The sequence below is a fragment of the Pseudonaja textilis genome, chromosome 12, assembly GCF_049901715.1.
Source record: "Pseudonaja textilis isolate UNSWEBS1 chromosome 12, rPseTex1.2, whole genome shotgun sequence".
In the NCBI taxonomy this organism is placed as follows: Eukaryota; Metazoa; Chordata; class Lepidosauria; order Squamata; family Elapidae; genus Pseudonaja; species Pseudonaja textilis.
The window spans coordinates 17,109,215-17,124,501 of NC_142001.1; the positions used below are offsets into that span (position 1 = coordinate 17,109,215).

General features: G+C 42.2%; 1 protein-coding gene across 1 annotated transcript in view; it reads left to right on the forward strand.

Moving 5' to 3' along the window:
- IL1RAPL2 (interleukin 1 receptor accessory protein like 2) overlaps window positions 1-15,287 on the forward strand; it is a 321,249-nt gene that overhangs the window by 12,897 nt on the left and 293,065 nt on the right. The window contains exon 2 of the mRNA XM_087941140.1: window positions 8,893-8,993. Coding sequence (XP_087797266.1) covers window positions 8,912-8,993 — 82 coding nt within the window. The 5' untranslated portion in view covers window positions 8,893-8,911. The remainder of the gene's footprint in view (window positions 1-8,892; window positions 8,994-15,287) is intronic.

The following is a 15,287-nucleotide window of genomic DNA, read 5'->3' on the forward strand; positions in this document are numbered from 1 at the left end:
CAGAGCCCATTTACAGAAATAAAAATAATAATCAGGAAGTCTCGGAGAAGATCAACAACCGGCAGGCAGTTTTCTGTCAAGAAGAACAACCTTGCTCTTCTAATTTGCGATTTCTTTACAGCGTGTCTGTGTAAGACATATATGGTCCTCAGATCTTCAGATCTGACTCAGGGAACGGATAATTTGCTGTCTCTTTTCCCTTATAATTGGTGGATCGAAGCGGGGAGAGGGAGGGAATGAAAAAGAAATATTCGGGTTTCTACATTTGTCTGGGTAATGCTTTCATCTGTCGAAGAAGAGCCTTGCTTAAGAGATTTGTTGTTTAAACGGTTCTCTATCGAGCAACCCTTCGCACGGAGAGCTGTGTGGGAGGCTTGTGTACATGTGTGCATTATTATTTTGTAAGATACAAAAGCAGTGACTGACAGAAGAGAATCGTTGAACCTGAGGATTGAACTATTGGGGTTACTGGGGTGCTATCTGAGTTTAGTGGTTTGCCTGCAGACTTTTCATTACCCAACTAGGTGACACCATCAGTGATAGAAAGGAGTGGGGTTTCTGGAGTGGGTGAAAAGGAGATGAGAAGGAGGAAGGGGAGGAGGAGGAGGAGGAGGAAGTAAACTCCTTGGTGCTTCTCTGAACTTGGTAGTTTTCTTGCAGACGTTTCATTACCCAACCAGGTAACATCGTCAGTGCTAGAAGAGAGTTTGCAAAGTGGAGGAAAAGAGGAGGAGGAGGAGGAGAAGGAGGAGGAAGATGACTCCTTGGTACTCTCCAAACTTGGTGGTTTTCTTGCAGACGTTTCATTACCCAACTAGGTAACATCATCAGTGCTAGAAAAGTCCCATCAGCACTGATAAAGCTAGCTACTAGTATATAAAAAGAAGGGCAAACCCCGCTCCCTTCTACCATTGATGATGTTACCTAGTTGGGTAATGAAACATCTGCAAAGAAAACCACCAAGCTCAGAGGGCAGGAAGAACCCCACAGTGACTTACATTGTTTCCTTCCCTCCTCTTCCAAGCTGTAAATAAATTAAAAACTGGGCCCCTTACAATTCTTTATTTCGAATGGATTTGGAAATATCTTGGATAAATTTTTTGGCTAAGATTAGAGAAGTGAAGAGGCATCAAGATATTCCTTTAATCAGGCTTGTGGCAAGATATTTAGCTATACGCAGGTATCCCTCAACTTAAGACCAACATTTCTGTTGTTAAGTGAGACAGTTGTTAAGTGAGTTAACCTGGGCCTCGGTGTCTTTTTGTTTTTGTTTTGTTTTGGAATAATCGGTCAGCCATCATTAAATTCAGCCATAAAACCCAAATTGTATTATTAGAACGAAAAGCAGAAATTGTTGGCAGACTGGAATAACTTTCTTTCTTTCTTTCTTTCTTTCTTTCTTTCTTTCTTTCTTTCTTTCTTTCTTTCTTTCTTTCTTTCTTTCTTTCTTTCTTTCTTTCTTTCTTTCTTTTCTTTTTGGAATCATCGATTCCCTAACTGGCCAGGTGCCATTTTTTGCTTCTGGCCGAGGCAATCTTCTCCAGCGGAACCCCGTTGAGAGTTGGGATTTTATGGATTGACTTCAAATATTTATAGCGGCCCAAAGGCTTTCTTGCGAGATGGAAGGGAGAACGTGCCTCCTATGTCTTCTTAAATAATTGCGTGATGGAGAGGCAGGGCTGATTTTACACCGGCATCTTAAATACCCCACACAGGATGTGGAGTGGACGTCAGGTAGGCCAAACCAAGAGCAAAGGTAGGACCGGGGGTGACATCAGAGGTGGTATTCAGCAGGTTCTGACCAGTTCTGGAGAACCGGTAGCAGAAATTTTGAGTAGTTCGGAATCCCACCTCTGACTGGCCCCACCCCCGATCTATTCTCCGCCTCCCATTGAGTCCCAGCTGATCGGCTGGGTCTTCTTTGGTTGCCCTGCTCAGGAGAACGGAGCTGGAAAGCAGGTTAGAGTTCTAGAGAAGTCATGCCCCCGTGGGAGTCTGAATCCAAGGAGGAAGACAAACAGCTGACAGGGAGTGGGAATGTGGCTCCATTGGCTGTGGAGGAAACTGGGAAGGGTAAAGTCTGGCTGGGCAGAGCAGGAGAGAGTAGAAGGAAGAGGGAGTTCAGAGGAAGACCCAGGTCCACCCGCTCTTCATCCTAGGGCACGAAGGGAGCAACTTGGGTTGTGGGGCTTTGGGGGAGGAAAGGGCCCTGATTCCCTTCATTAGCCACAGCTGGGAAGAGAGTTTAAAAGAAATGCATGCTGAGTGCGGCGTCTGCTGGGAACAAACCTGAGCTTATCTTGTGTTGACTATGGTTATCTGCTTTCCTGGCATCCTCCCAACTGTGTTGAATGATGGCCTTTCCTTCACATCTGGAATTCCTTCTCTTGCCCTGCCAGACTAATTATCTTATCTTGCCTTGATTGGACTTATAGTTACAGTTTTTGTTGACCACGTTTTGGACTTGATTCTCTGCAGCCAAAGGCTGTTCCTGGGAGAGTTTTTTCTCCAGCCCAGAAGGTAACCAGGACATTGTGGGCAAAGTTGGCGCTTATAAAGGGACTCCTACTGATTATCTGATCGTGTTGCCTTTGTGCCACGCCCCTTTGGGTCATCCCACCAAAGTTGCTTCTGAGCCTTTTCATTGTGTGAGATCCACAGACAGATCTGTAAGATTTGAGTTTGCATTAATGATACCGGGTGTTTTTATGAGTTGCTGCGTTGAGGAGATGGGAAAAACCAGATTCTCTGTTGCATTTGATTCGGTTCGCACTGTCTTAACAGAGCTTGTCATCGTGGTTTAATGGAAAAGCTTTGGCTGAATTTAATGGAATTGGATTGCACCCTGAAGCCTTATGACAGCTTCTTAGCTCTGATTCTGTTACCACGTAGACAATCCTGGGGTTTTTTTTGGGGGGGTGGGGCTTGGAGGGAGAGGAGAAAAGGTTTCCTTAACGACAGCGAACCGAGAGTGAAAATCTGTTTCCTTCAATCAATTAATCTCTGTCTCATTAGAATGCACAGCCTTAATTACAGGTATGTGTCAGGGTTGCTAAGGCTCAACCCAAATTATTATAACAGATATGCTTAAATGTCAAACCTGCACGAAGGGGGAAAGGCCTCGGGGATGTTAATTCATTCCAAAAACCAAGTTTCCATTTCTGTCAACATTGTGGAATCCTTATTGCCCATGTTACGAAAACAGGTCATTAAAAATAAAATCGCCATGGCGCCTTGAGCCTTCAAATTGATAGGGTTCCACTGGTTTCTGGGTTTTCAGGTTTGTTTGTTTTTCACTCTCTCTCCCCTTATCAAAAGATGAACGCGTTCGAATAAAATCCCCAACCTCGTTCTGAGTTAGCTAACTTCTGTTTGCTGCAGGGGAATTGTAGAAAAAAACATCTCGGGCCTTGCGTTCGATTTAAATGCGTTTGAAAATATCCCTGGAAAAGAGAACCATAAATACAGGGAGTTTTGTTTTTTTTAAAAAAAACATACAGTGGTTCATTGAGTGACTGTTTTTCACACCTATTACCGTTGGGGCATTCCTGTGGTCACCTGATCAAAATTCAGACCCTTGGCAACTTGTCTCATAGTTATGACTGTGTCAGGGGTGATATGATCCCCTTTTGACAAGAAAAAGGCGAGGGAGGAGTCAGTGTTGTGGCCCGCCAGTGGCCAGCAGAGCTGGCAGCAGACTTGGACAGTGAGGAGGTTAGGGAGGAACATGGGCCAGTCCTAGAGTTTGGGGAAGGTTCTGATGAGGGCTCTGCGTCGGAGGCAGAGATGGGGCCAGGGCCATCCGACAGTTATCAGCTGCCTTTGGAGTCGGAGATCAGTGGGGAAGAAGAACAGCTGGAGCCTGTTCCCAGTGTGCTCACGCACAGAGCTGCCAGGAGAAGGGAACAGTTAAGGAACAAGAGTCGACTTGGGAGTAAGGGCACAGGTGGACGGTAAATGGCCTCTCCCAGAGGGAATAAAGAGGAGCGAAAGGGGGAGTGATGTTTACAGGAGACAATTCGTTCAATTCATTAGGGTGAAGATCTGTTCCTGTCTCCTCGCCAAATGATTGCTGCTACAGCGTGGCGTTTGGAAGATATCAGCCTGGCAACTCTCCAAGCCTGAGAAAGGTCTGTAGTTGTGCAATCTCTTGAAAGACTGTTTGCCAGGACTTTGCTGGAGAGGAATTCACGTTAACCTAAATAATAGGGGTTTTATCAGGGCAAGAAGTCTGCTTCATGATCTTGGGAAGCCTAGGTCAGAACAGTCAGATTCACTTAACAACCGTGTTATGGATTTAACAACTGCAATAATTCACTTAACAACTGGGACAAGGAAGGGTGTAGAATGAGACAAATCTCACTTCACAACTGTCTCGATGTGGAATAGAAGGAAATTAAATTTAACGGTGCTTCTAGGGATGAATATTGGTTATAAGCCTTGCGTGTTTCACATGGAGATGAAGAAAGGACATTTTGCTTCTGGTTCTGTTAAATACAGGCAGTCCTTGTCTTAAAACCACAATGGAGCCCAAAGTTTCTGTCATTAAGGGAGACATGTGTTAAGCGAATTTTGCTTCATGGTTATGACCTTTCTCGCCAGCCAAACACTGCTGTAGTTCCATTAGGAACATGGTTGTTAAGTGAATCTGGTTGTTAGAAGGTCGTAAAAAGGGGATCACACGACCGACCGCCACCCCGGACAATAAAGCAGTCATAAGTATGAGTCAGATGGCCAAGCCTTTCCATGTTGATCACATGACCACTGGGATGCCACCATGGTGATTAAGGGTGAAAAACGATCGTAAGTCCCATTTTTCAGTGCTGTCATAACTTTGAACAGTTACTAAGTGAACCCCTTGAAAATTGAGGACAGCCTGTACTTTCAGATTGAGTTCCTCTAAGCCCTCTTGGAAAAATTGGCTTTGAAAAGACATCATGCCAATTTTAAAAACAAAATTTGAATAACAGAGAAAATTCAGAATAAGGTTATTTTTAAAAAAAATTATCTTGAAAGGGAATAGTTTCAGGTATGTATGTATGGTTTATATATATATGGAGATTTTGTGATGATGCATGAGTGGTATCTTGCTATATATATTATGCATCATCACAAAATCTCCAGAACTATAAATCCTACAAAGTTGAAATTTGGCACGTATGTTCCTCTTGGCTCCTCTAGGCTCCTAAGTGCTCGCTAAGAATGGATTTTTAAAAATGATCATTAGAGGATTTATTTTGTCAGTGGTTAGATAGGAAAATGAAATATAGCATAAATGTAATGTAACAGTGAATATAATACAATGGTAATGATATGCTTTAATTGTTTACTATGGAAAGAACCATAATATGAATTAGAATCTGCAAAAACTTAGATCTGCTTGAAAAGGATAATATGAATTTGCAATTAAAGTCTAATGATGATGTAATAATAATATAACAGGATATGGAAAGTTGAGTAACATAATATGAATATAAATTTAAATTTAAGAGTGAAAGACTAGGGATATTGTGCAAAAGAAATATGTACCACTGCACAACTGAAAGAAGATTTTATTTGTTGTTTTGTGTTTATGTTTGGTTATGTTTGTTGTCTAAAAAATAAAAAAAAATTGGTTAAAAAAAATGACCACCAGAGCATTAGTATTTCCTATATTATTATTATTAACACGCTCTGATGCTAAGGAGTTCTACTCCCCCTCCCCACCTGAAAAGAAATCTCTCCCAAATGCAAAACACATGCAGAGGAGAGAAGTTCCAGTTCCAATTTTAGTTTCACAGCAGCAAGCAGCTTTAGTACAGAACAGTTAAGCTAAGCCACGCCCAGGCTCCTTGCTGTCTCCTTGCTCACCCAGCAAATACTGTTTCAGGTTCCAAACAGCCCTCAACTCTCCCACACACTGACAGGACGCTAGCCAGATGAATACTGACGGATGCTGCTAGGCAGAGGCACAATTTCCCCCCCTTATTTTCCTCTCCAAAAATTAAGCCCAATCATTTATGATAGCTCTTTTTCCCCCCATTCTCCTTTCGTGTCTTCAGGCAGCATAATTATCCCTATGAATATGTATTGAAGACGGAGAACTTATCTCTATCTCCATATCTGTATTCAATTCCTGCTGTTCATTTTTTTTTTTCTTGGCAAGTTCAACAGCTGCCATTTTCAAAGGAAACCTGGGGAGGCTAAACTGGAGTTAAACTTTGCATTTTTTTTCTCTCTCTCTCTCTCTCTTCCTTATCGTATCCAATTCAGATGAACGTATCACTTTATTAGGGTGAGATTATATGGCAGTTTAATTGCTTTGTCACGGGAAATCATTCTGCTACTTAGATCAGCGGATTACAATATGAGCCAGGGACCCCACGTATCCAGAGAGAGATCAAATATTCATATATTCCCATTTTTTTTTCTCTAGCAGCTAATATTGAGCACGATATAGCATCTGGGAGAGTGGTGATGCACCTTCTTGTTGTGGTGCTCAATTGGAGTCAGGTCTGGGGAACGGGCGGGCCAGTCCATAGCATCAATGCCTTTGTTTTGCAGGAACTGCTGACACACTCCAGCTACATGAGGTCTGGCATTGTCTTGCATTAGGAGGAACCCAGGGCCAACCGCACCAGCATATGGTCTCACAAGGGGTCTCAGGATCTCATCTCGGTACCTAATGGCAGTCAGGCTACCTCTGGCGAGCACATGGAAGGCTGTGCGGCCCCCTAAAGAAATGCCACCCCACACCATTACTGACCTACTGCCAAACCGGTCATGCTGGAGGATGTTGCAGGCAGCAGAACGTTCTCCACAGCGTCTCCAGACCCTGTCACCTCTGTCACATGTGCTCAGTGTGAACCCGCTTTCATCTGTGAAGAGCACAGGGCGCCAGTGGCGAATTTGCCAATCTTGGTGTTCCCTGGCAAATGCCAAACGTCCTGCATGGTGTTGGGCTGTAAGCACAACCCCCACCTGTGGACGTCGGGCCGTCATACCACCCTCATGGAGTGTTTCTGACTGTTTGAGCAGCCACATGCACATTTGTGGCCTGCTGGAGGACATTTTGCAGGGCTCTGGCAGTGCTCCTCCTGTCCCTCCTTGCACAAAGGCAGAGGTAGCGGTCCTGATGCTGGGTTGCTGCCCTCCTACGGCCTCCTCCACATCTCCTGATGTACTGGCCTGTCTCCTGGTAACGCCTCCATGCTCTGGTCACTATGCTGACAGACACAGCAAACCTTCTTGCCACAGCTCCCATTGATGTGCCATACTGGATAAGCTGCACTACCTGAGCCACTTGTGTGGGTTGTAGACTCCGTCTCATGCTACCACTAGAGTGAAAGCACCGCCAGCATTCAAAAGTGACCAAACCATCAGCTAGAAAGCATAGGAACTGAGAAGTGGTCTGTGGTCACCACCTGCAGAACCACTCCTTTAGTGGGGATGTCTTGCTAACTGCCTATGCTTTCCACCTGTTGTCTATTCCATTTGCACAACAGCATGTGAAATTGATTGACAATCAGTGTTGCTACCTAAGTGGACAGTTTGATTTCACAGAAGTGTGATTGACTTGGAGTTACATTGTGTTGTTATAAATTTCTTCAAGGATAAGATTCATTTCAGGTTTTTTTTTAAATAGTACGGAGGTTGTGCACTAGGTGTATTTCTCCCATTAGAAAAACTTGGGAACAAAAATAGTACAATTTGCATGCATGTTTTGTTTTTTGCAAATAAGTTCTTACTTAATGCATTTTTTGTACCATTTCCTGAACTTTGAACAGTTTTGCTTTTGAACTCCTTTATAAAATTGAAGTAATAACATTTTAATTTGAAACAGGGAGTTAGATTGATATCAAAAATGTAATGTAAACAGATCTTTCTCCCTCTTTTGCCATGAGCAGTGTGATTGTCACGCACGTATCAAATGATATTTCTGGTTGAAAATAATAAACCAGCTTCTATTATGCTAAATTGAAGTGGGAATAAATTGCTTTTTTTTAATTCAAAAAATGTTTCATTTTTTTTTTGCCATTTAAATACTATTGAGTGTAACTGTTGGGAGGATCTAGGAAGAAACATTAATAGACCGCAGAATGAGAAGCTGTTGCAGCTTTTTGGCTGAGGAGTGCAAAGTGGGGAAAGTAATTTGTGAAGATCCACTTGAAAAATCATCCAGTGTAACTTCATAATCACAATTATCTGTTAGAAGATTTAGTTCAATTACTTTATCTCTCTTTTAATAATAAAAAAAAACACCCTCCACCTTCCCCTCTTGTCAAGGTGGCCCTACTTGAGCTGGGATTTGAAACTTCCCCCAAAAGGTTAAGATACTCTTCCTGGCATATTAATGTCTTCATTATCTGTTGTTGAATAGAGTTCGTGATTTGCTCTTGTTTCCATTTGATGGTTCTGGGTGCTCTAAAGTCAAATTATCCAAGTTGAATTTAACTTCTGAAGACTTTATGGAGGCATCTTATAGTTTTCTAGTCTAGCACTGATGATTTTACCTAGTTGGGTTATGAAAGGTCTGCAAGAAAACCACCAAAGGCCTCCAAAGTCTTTCTTTTCCTCCTCCTCCTCCTCCTCCTTTCTCCTTCTCTTCCTACCCGCCCCCCACTGATGATGTCACCTACTTGGGTCATGAAATGGCTGCAAGCAAACCACCTAGCTCAGAGACCACCAAGGACTCCTCAGTTCAACTTTGAGCTTACAAACATTTCCTTCCATTCACAGGGACAGGAATATTCTGCAATGTAAATATTTTTTGAGTTGGACTCCCTGAGTCCTGTTGAAGACATTATACCACAAAAAGTTTGCAGGGAGGCTCTAAAGAGAATTTACGTGCAGAAATGTACATCTGGTGGAGACTTGGGTTGGGACTCAACAACATCTCTGTGTGCATTTCAGCTGCCCAAGGGAGTAGAAGATGAAGCCTGCTCATCTCTTGGTCTTTGCAGTTTTTGTGGCCTTCTGCAGAAGCATGAAGTTGGTATCCAAGAGAAATTCAGGTAAGTGCCTGAAGTTTATTTCCAACAACCTTTGAAAACAATTAGACAATGCATTCTTTGGAGGATTGATGGCTTCTGTTTGGTTGTTCCTGTTGAGTGATGCAATTTGGTGAAGGTTGGAATCTTGTGGCTTTTAGCATGTTCCATGGCGTCAGGCCTGAGATCAAAGGAAGCCAGTTGTTCTAAAGGGGTAGTCCTTGACTTATAACCATATCTTTACTGACCATTCCAAATTACACCAGCTGCCAGTGTTCCAGCTAAACCAAACTCCAATCAAAAACTCCGAGACAGGCATTTTCTCAAAGTTTTTCTTTATTGGAAACGTCATACTGGTACATCTGGGAAAACCTGAATCTGAGAGTTCTGGGTTTTCCTTCAATAATTAAAAAATACACATCCATCTCCTGCAACCCATCGTTCCATCACACGCCCCAATCACCATCCGTCCCAACTTGGGACATCCCTTCAACCACTCCTCATCCAAGTTCAGGAATAACATGACGGTCAGGGCTCCAACAAATCCACCCCCATTCAAATCATAAGTCTCTAACCACATCTCTTTGGTCTTTTAGTTGCCAATGACCTTGACTGTAAAGAAGAATGCTATTATGTCTAACTACGCATGTTTGATGACATCCAAAACTGACACTGGCACTGAAAAAAAGGACTTACAAGTGCTCCTCAGACTTATGACTATCACAGCATCTCCAAGATCCTGTGATCAAAATTCAGGCACTTGGCAGTAGACATGGAAAGAGATCCCAGGATCACTTGATTCCTATTCCAGATAGCTTTGGGCAAGCAAAGTCAACCAGGGCAGCTGGATTCACCAAATAATCATGTGATTCACTGAATTGATTTGCTTAAGAACATGGCAAAAAAACTTGGTAGAATCATGTCTGTCTCACTGATCAACCACTTTGTTTAGCGACGGAAATCCTGATTCCAGCACTGATGGTCATAAAATCAAGGACTACCTCTATTAGGAAAGTATTTTCTGTATTCTATGTATTCTATTCTACATATTCTGTATATTCTGTATTCTGTTCATTCATCATTCTTGGTGGTATTGGTCCGTTAACTGAAACTGAGGTTAGGATTCATCTAATGAACAGTTCCTTGCTTTTTGATTTTCCACGGTTGCATTCTGGCCCTTTATCAGTTTTTTTTTTTAAAAAAATCCAGTTTTAAATAGTTTAAATGTAATCTTTAGGAAACATATCCCTTTCAAAAGAGGGCTTCAGGTTTTTTAAAAAGTTCCTAAGAGGTTTTACAAGAGTGGGCCTTTTGTTTGTAGGGATATCCTTGAAGATTTAAAAGTCTCATCAATGAATTTGTATGCTTTCTCCAGGGAGATATTCAGGGGTGGGATTCTACCGATTTGGACCCGTTCTACAGAACTGGTTGTTATGATTCTGCCCAGTTTGGAGAACCAGAAAATTGGGCCCCTGGCTGACCCCACCCACCCAGTCACATGGCCATACCCACCTAGCTACTCCCACAGAACCGGTAGTAAAAATATTTGCATCCCACCCCTGGAGATATTTAAGTAAAGAATCCCACACGTGCATTTGGGGCTTGTTCCAATCCTAGGTTGATTGTCGTGTAGTGGAGAAAGTATAAGTTACAAGGCAAATATTACACAGAAAGAGTTGCGAGTTCTAAATGTTTATATCTCCACCAAAGTACTGGCTGATTCATGTCTTGGTTTAAGGGTCATGTTGTGTTGCTTTCTTGAACACTTCTAAAAACACGGGTCCCTGTCTTTTGCCAATATATTTGATTATTTTGCCAAGTTGTTGGACATAAAAGGGAACTTATTCAGTCCAGGTGATCATCAAATCTTAATAAGCAAGCTGTATTTTCAAGCAGTTGGTGTGCACCGTTTCCAGTTTATACAGATGGGAATTTCATCAATTGCTACTCCATCAAGTGGAATAACTTGCCTCCAGAAGTTGTGGATTCTCCATCACTGGAGGCTTTGAAGAAGAGACTGGACAGCCCTTTGTCTGAAATGGTATAGGGTGTTAGGGATACACCCTAGCAGAATCTGCACAGCAGTCAGTCAGTCAGGCAAAATATGTGAGATAAACGTTTTTGTAGCTTACACTCAGTAAAACAGATACACAGTGCTAATTAAATAGTTTATTCTGGTAAGAGTTATAGCATAGTCAAAACAGTCCATATATCATTCACTAGTCCAGTCCGTCCAGGGATTATTCAGTTGCAAATTCCAGTGTCGAAAAAGAGAGGTCAGTACACTTACAAATATCAGTCCAGTAATCTCCTTGCAGTAGAGATATAAAGAACTCAAAAAACTCCTCTCTTCCTTCAGCAACTCAGCAGTAGGGGAAACACGCAGTTAACAAACCATCAATCCATGCAATCCAGTAATTGTCAGCAATCAATCAGGTTCTCTTGCTCCCTCTTATGGTGGTTTCACAGCACACCCAAAATTACATGCTTTGCAGTTTTAAAGTGACACACACTTAAACTTACAATCATAGTTTATATATATTATTTTACCCAAACTACGTTAGGTAACCTATGTTATTCCTAACATAGGGTCTCCTGCTTGAGCAAGGGGTTGGACTAGAAGACCTCCAAGGTCCCTCTGTTATTCTGTTCATTTTATCCTGGCTGCTGGATTTTTTTGCACCTGATACCAACATTCGGAATCCTTATTGTACTTCTAAAAATGCTTTCACTTTTCATACATTCGATTGATAATACGTAGCATCCATCGATCCAGGTAAACTTTGTACAGTAGCCAGCTGGTGGTGGTGCTTTCTTTCTCCCCTAAAAAAGAAAAATCCAACATTTGTTTAAAAACAAGGTTAATATCTAAAGCAAAGCCATTGACATTCCTTTCAATACTGACATGTGTTAAATGGATTTTTTCTTTCTTTCTGCTTCCCAGACTTTAAAACATCTACCCAAAGCAGAACTAATGGGCATCCTTTTTTTTTTTTTAAATAGGAAGATTCAGTGTACGCACTTCTTGCTCAATAGCTGGGAAAGGGAGGGGATGGTTTTCCCCCCGCCATGTTGAAACTTGGGTTGGCAATCAAAGGGCACGCGGTCAGGAATGGAAAAGGTATCCTTTGTGCTGCCAGTTAAAAAGCTGAAATTGATCCACTCCCCCTCAGATGAGAAGAAGATGTTTAATTTATCAAACCCACGTCTCCTTTAAAAAAAAAACCCATATTTCCCCATCTTAATAATTGCTGGTCCTACCAGGAGACAATGGGTAGGATGGTCTCCGTGGCAGATGGGCAGAGCCTTGCTGGATGTGGCTCCTTTCCAGCCAATATGATGGCTTCATTGTTGAGTGGCATCATTAAATGGTCATCAGTGAACTGCAGTACAGGAAAGAGAGAGAAAGAGAGAGAGAGAGGAGAGAGAGAGAGAGAGAGAAGAAAGAAAGAGAGAGGAGAGAGGAGAAAGAAAGAAAAAGAGAAATAATGAGAGAGAGAAAGAGAGAGAGAGAGAGAGAGAGAGAGAGAGAGAAGAAAGAAAGAGAGAGAGAAATAATGAGAGAGAGAAAGAGAGAGAGGAGAGAGAGAGGAGAAAGAAAGAGAGAGAGAAAAGAGAGGAGAAAGAGAGAGGAGAAAGAAAGGAGAGGAGAAAGAAAGACAGAGGATGAGAGAGAAAGAGGGAGAGAGTGGAGAGAAAGAGAGAGAGAGAGGGGAGAGAGAAAGAGAGAGAGGAGAGAGAGAGTGGATGAAGAGAGGAGAAAGAAAGAGAGAGAAAGAGAGGAGAATGAGAGAGAGAAAGGGAGAGAGGAGAGAGAGAGGAGAAAGAAAGAGAGAGAAGAAAGAAAGAGAGAAAGGAGAAAGAAAGATAGAAAGAGAATGAGAGAGAAAGAGAGAGAGAAGAGAAAGAGAGGGGGAGAGAAAAAGAGAGGAGAAAGAGAGGAGAAAGAGAGAGAGAGAGAGAGAGAGAGAGAGAGAGAGAGAGGCAAACAGTTTATGATACAATGAAGAAGTTATTGTAAAACAGTTCGAGAAAGACTTTAGAGAAACCAACTGTCTTTCTTCATGCTTTTAATTGATTCAACGTTTAGTTACTTGATTGACAGTAACTGTTTTATGGTTTGACATCCAAAGAAGGGGTAAAGGCATTGTTCTCTGTATTGCATTTCATTTTTTTAAAAAAAGTAGTTTGTTTTTAAGTGTGCTCTTTCTAAAGGTAAGCATTCGATTATTATTTTTTTGTTTTAATTGCTTTTCATGCATCCTAAAATTGCTTTTAATTGCTCCCATTCTTGAACGGGTTCTTTGAACATTTGAAAGGGGGGTTAAAGGTGTATAAATAAATTATACATGAAATTAAAAATGAAAGTCAGCAAGTAAACAGTAGCAATTTAAGAAACAATGCCCTAATATTCTCTTGAGAGAAGAGGAGACAATGGGTCCTTCTAGGATAATCCTAAACCTTTTCAAAAAGGGTTTATAGAAAAATATCTTGCATTCTTAGCTTGGCCTAAGCAATCCTGAAATATTTGAAGAAAAAGCCCAGGAGGTTTTAAGTATCACTGAAGCAAAGGAAACCAATTCAGATTATGTAATCATTGATCCTCACAAAAGGCCAGAAATGAAACTTCTTCCAAGGTCAGGCATGAATCCAACCAAAAATGCTTGCGACCCAATTCTTGCGAAACTTGTTGGACGGAAATGATTTCTTTACCAGATCCTTTATTTGGATATAGTAAGTCACCCACATTTGCCCAGGATCCAGAACCCAGGGATGGGATTCTTCCAGTTCAGACTGGTTCAGGAGAACTGGAATATTTGACCTTGGGAACCTATGAATTGTTTTCTTTGGGATATCTTGACCTTTGCCTGAACGATAACCTCCTCCGGTCCTTTTGATTTATGGCATGGTGCATTGGTTTTAGTTCCACAGGCTGGGAGATCTCTTTGGCTCCAATAACTCTGTAAAAAAAGCAATGTTTTGTCTCTTGGGGTGGACTGTCTCTGGCTGTACTTTCTGTGGCTCTCTCTCCCTTATTCCTTGTCTGGCCTTCGGGTGCTTTGGAAAATAGCTTGACCTCTTCCTCTCAGTGGCAGCCCCTCAGATATTGGAAAACTGCTATCATGTCTCCCTGGTCCTTCTCTTCACTAGACTAGCCGTGCCCAGTTCCTGTAATCGTTCTTCATATCTTTTTATCTCCAATCCCCTAATCATCCTGATTGCTCTTCTGTGCACTCTTTCTACAGTCTCAACATCTTATTTTATAGCATGGTGACCAAAACTAGATGAAGTGCTCTAGGTGTGGTCTTACTAAGGCTTTATAGGGTGGTATTAGTACCCCCTCTGATCTGGATTGTATCCCTCTGTTAATACAATTTAGGATTGCATTGGCTTTTTTGGCTGCTACTGCACACTGCTGGCTCCTATTTAGCTGGTTGTCCACTAAGACTCCAAGATCCCTCTCCCAGTTCCTGCTATTGAGCCCGGTTTCACCCAGTCTATATATGTTCCTTTGGGTTTTCTTGCCTAAGTGTAGGACTTTACTTTTCTCTACGTTGACTTTTATTTTGACCAGCTCCTGGAAGCAAATGGAGGGATTAAGGAACTAAAATCTCTAATGGGGAAAATGTATCAATAAGTTAGAGGCAGAAGTAAACAGCAATGCTCACATTCCAAAGCTCACCCATTACCCAAACTGGGTGGGTGATGATGTTATCTACTTTGGCTAATACAAGGAAACAACAGAACTCAGGGAGAAAACCAAGGACCCCCCTCAATCTGATTGTACCCTCCATCCTTCGGAATATTTGACCTTGGGAACTTATGAATTGTTTTCCGGAACCCTTTGCCTGAATCATAACCTTCTCGGGTCCTTCTTACTTATGGCATGGTACGTTGGCTTTAGATCCCTGGGCTCGGAGAACTCTTTGGCTCCAATAATTCTGTAAAAAAAAAAAAGAGAGAGAGATGTTTTGTCTCTTGGGGTGGACTGTCTCTGGCTGTCTTTTCTGTTGCTCTCTCTCTGTGCCTCCGTGGGACAAAACGAACTGGCCTCAGCTTAGAAAAGGATGACTTCACCAGAACACAATGTGAGGCTTTACTTGGTCATGAAAGAGCGTCCCCGGAGGGGGGCCTTTGTAAAGGCCACTTGTGTTGACTGGGAGTCGCACTCACAAAACAGTGTGGCCTTTCTCCATGTATGATGTAATGGGGTTGAGCAACCCAGGCCGAAGAGCGGGAAGGAACAGTGGTCCCGAGTCTTCAATCATCTGGGAAGGAAGCTGTGATGACCCAGGGCATGAGACAAAAGCAACAAAG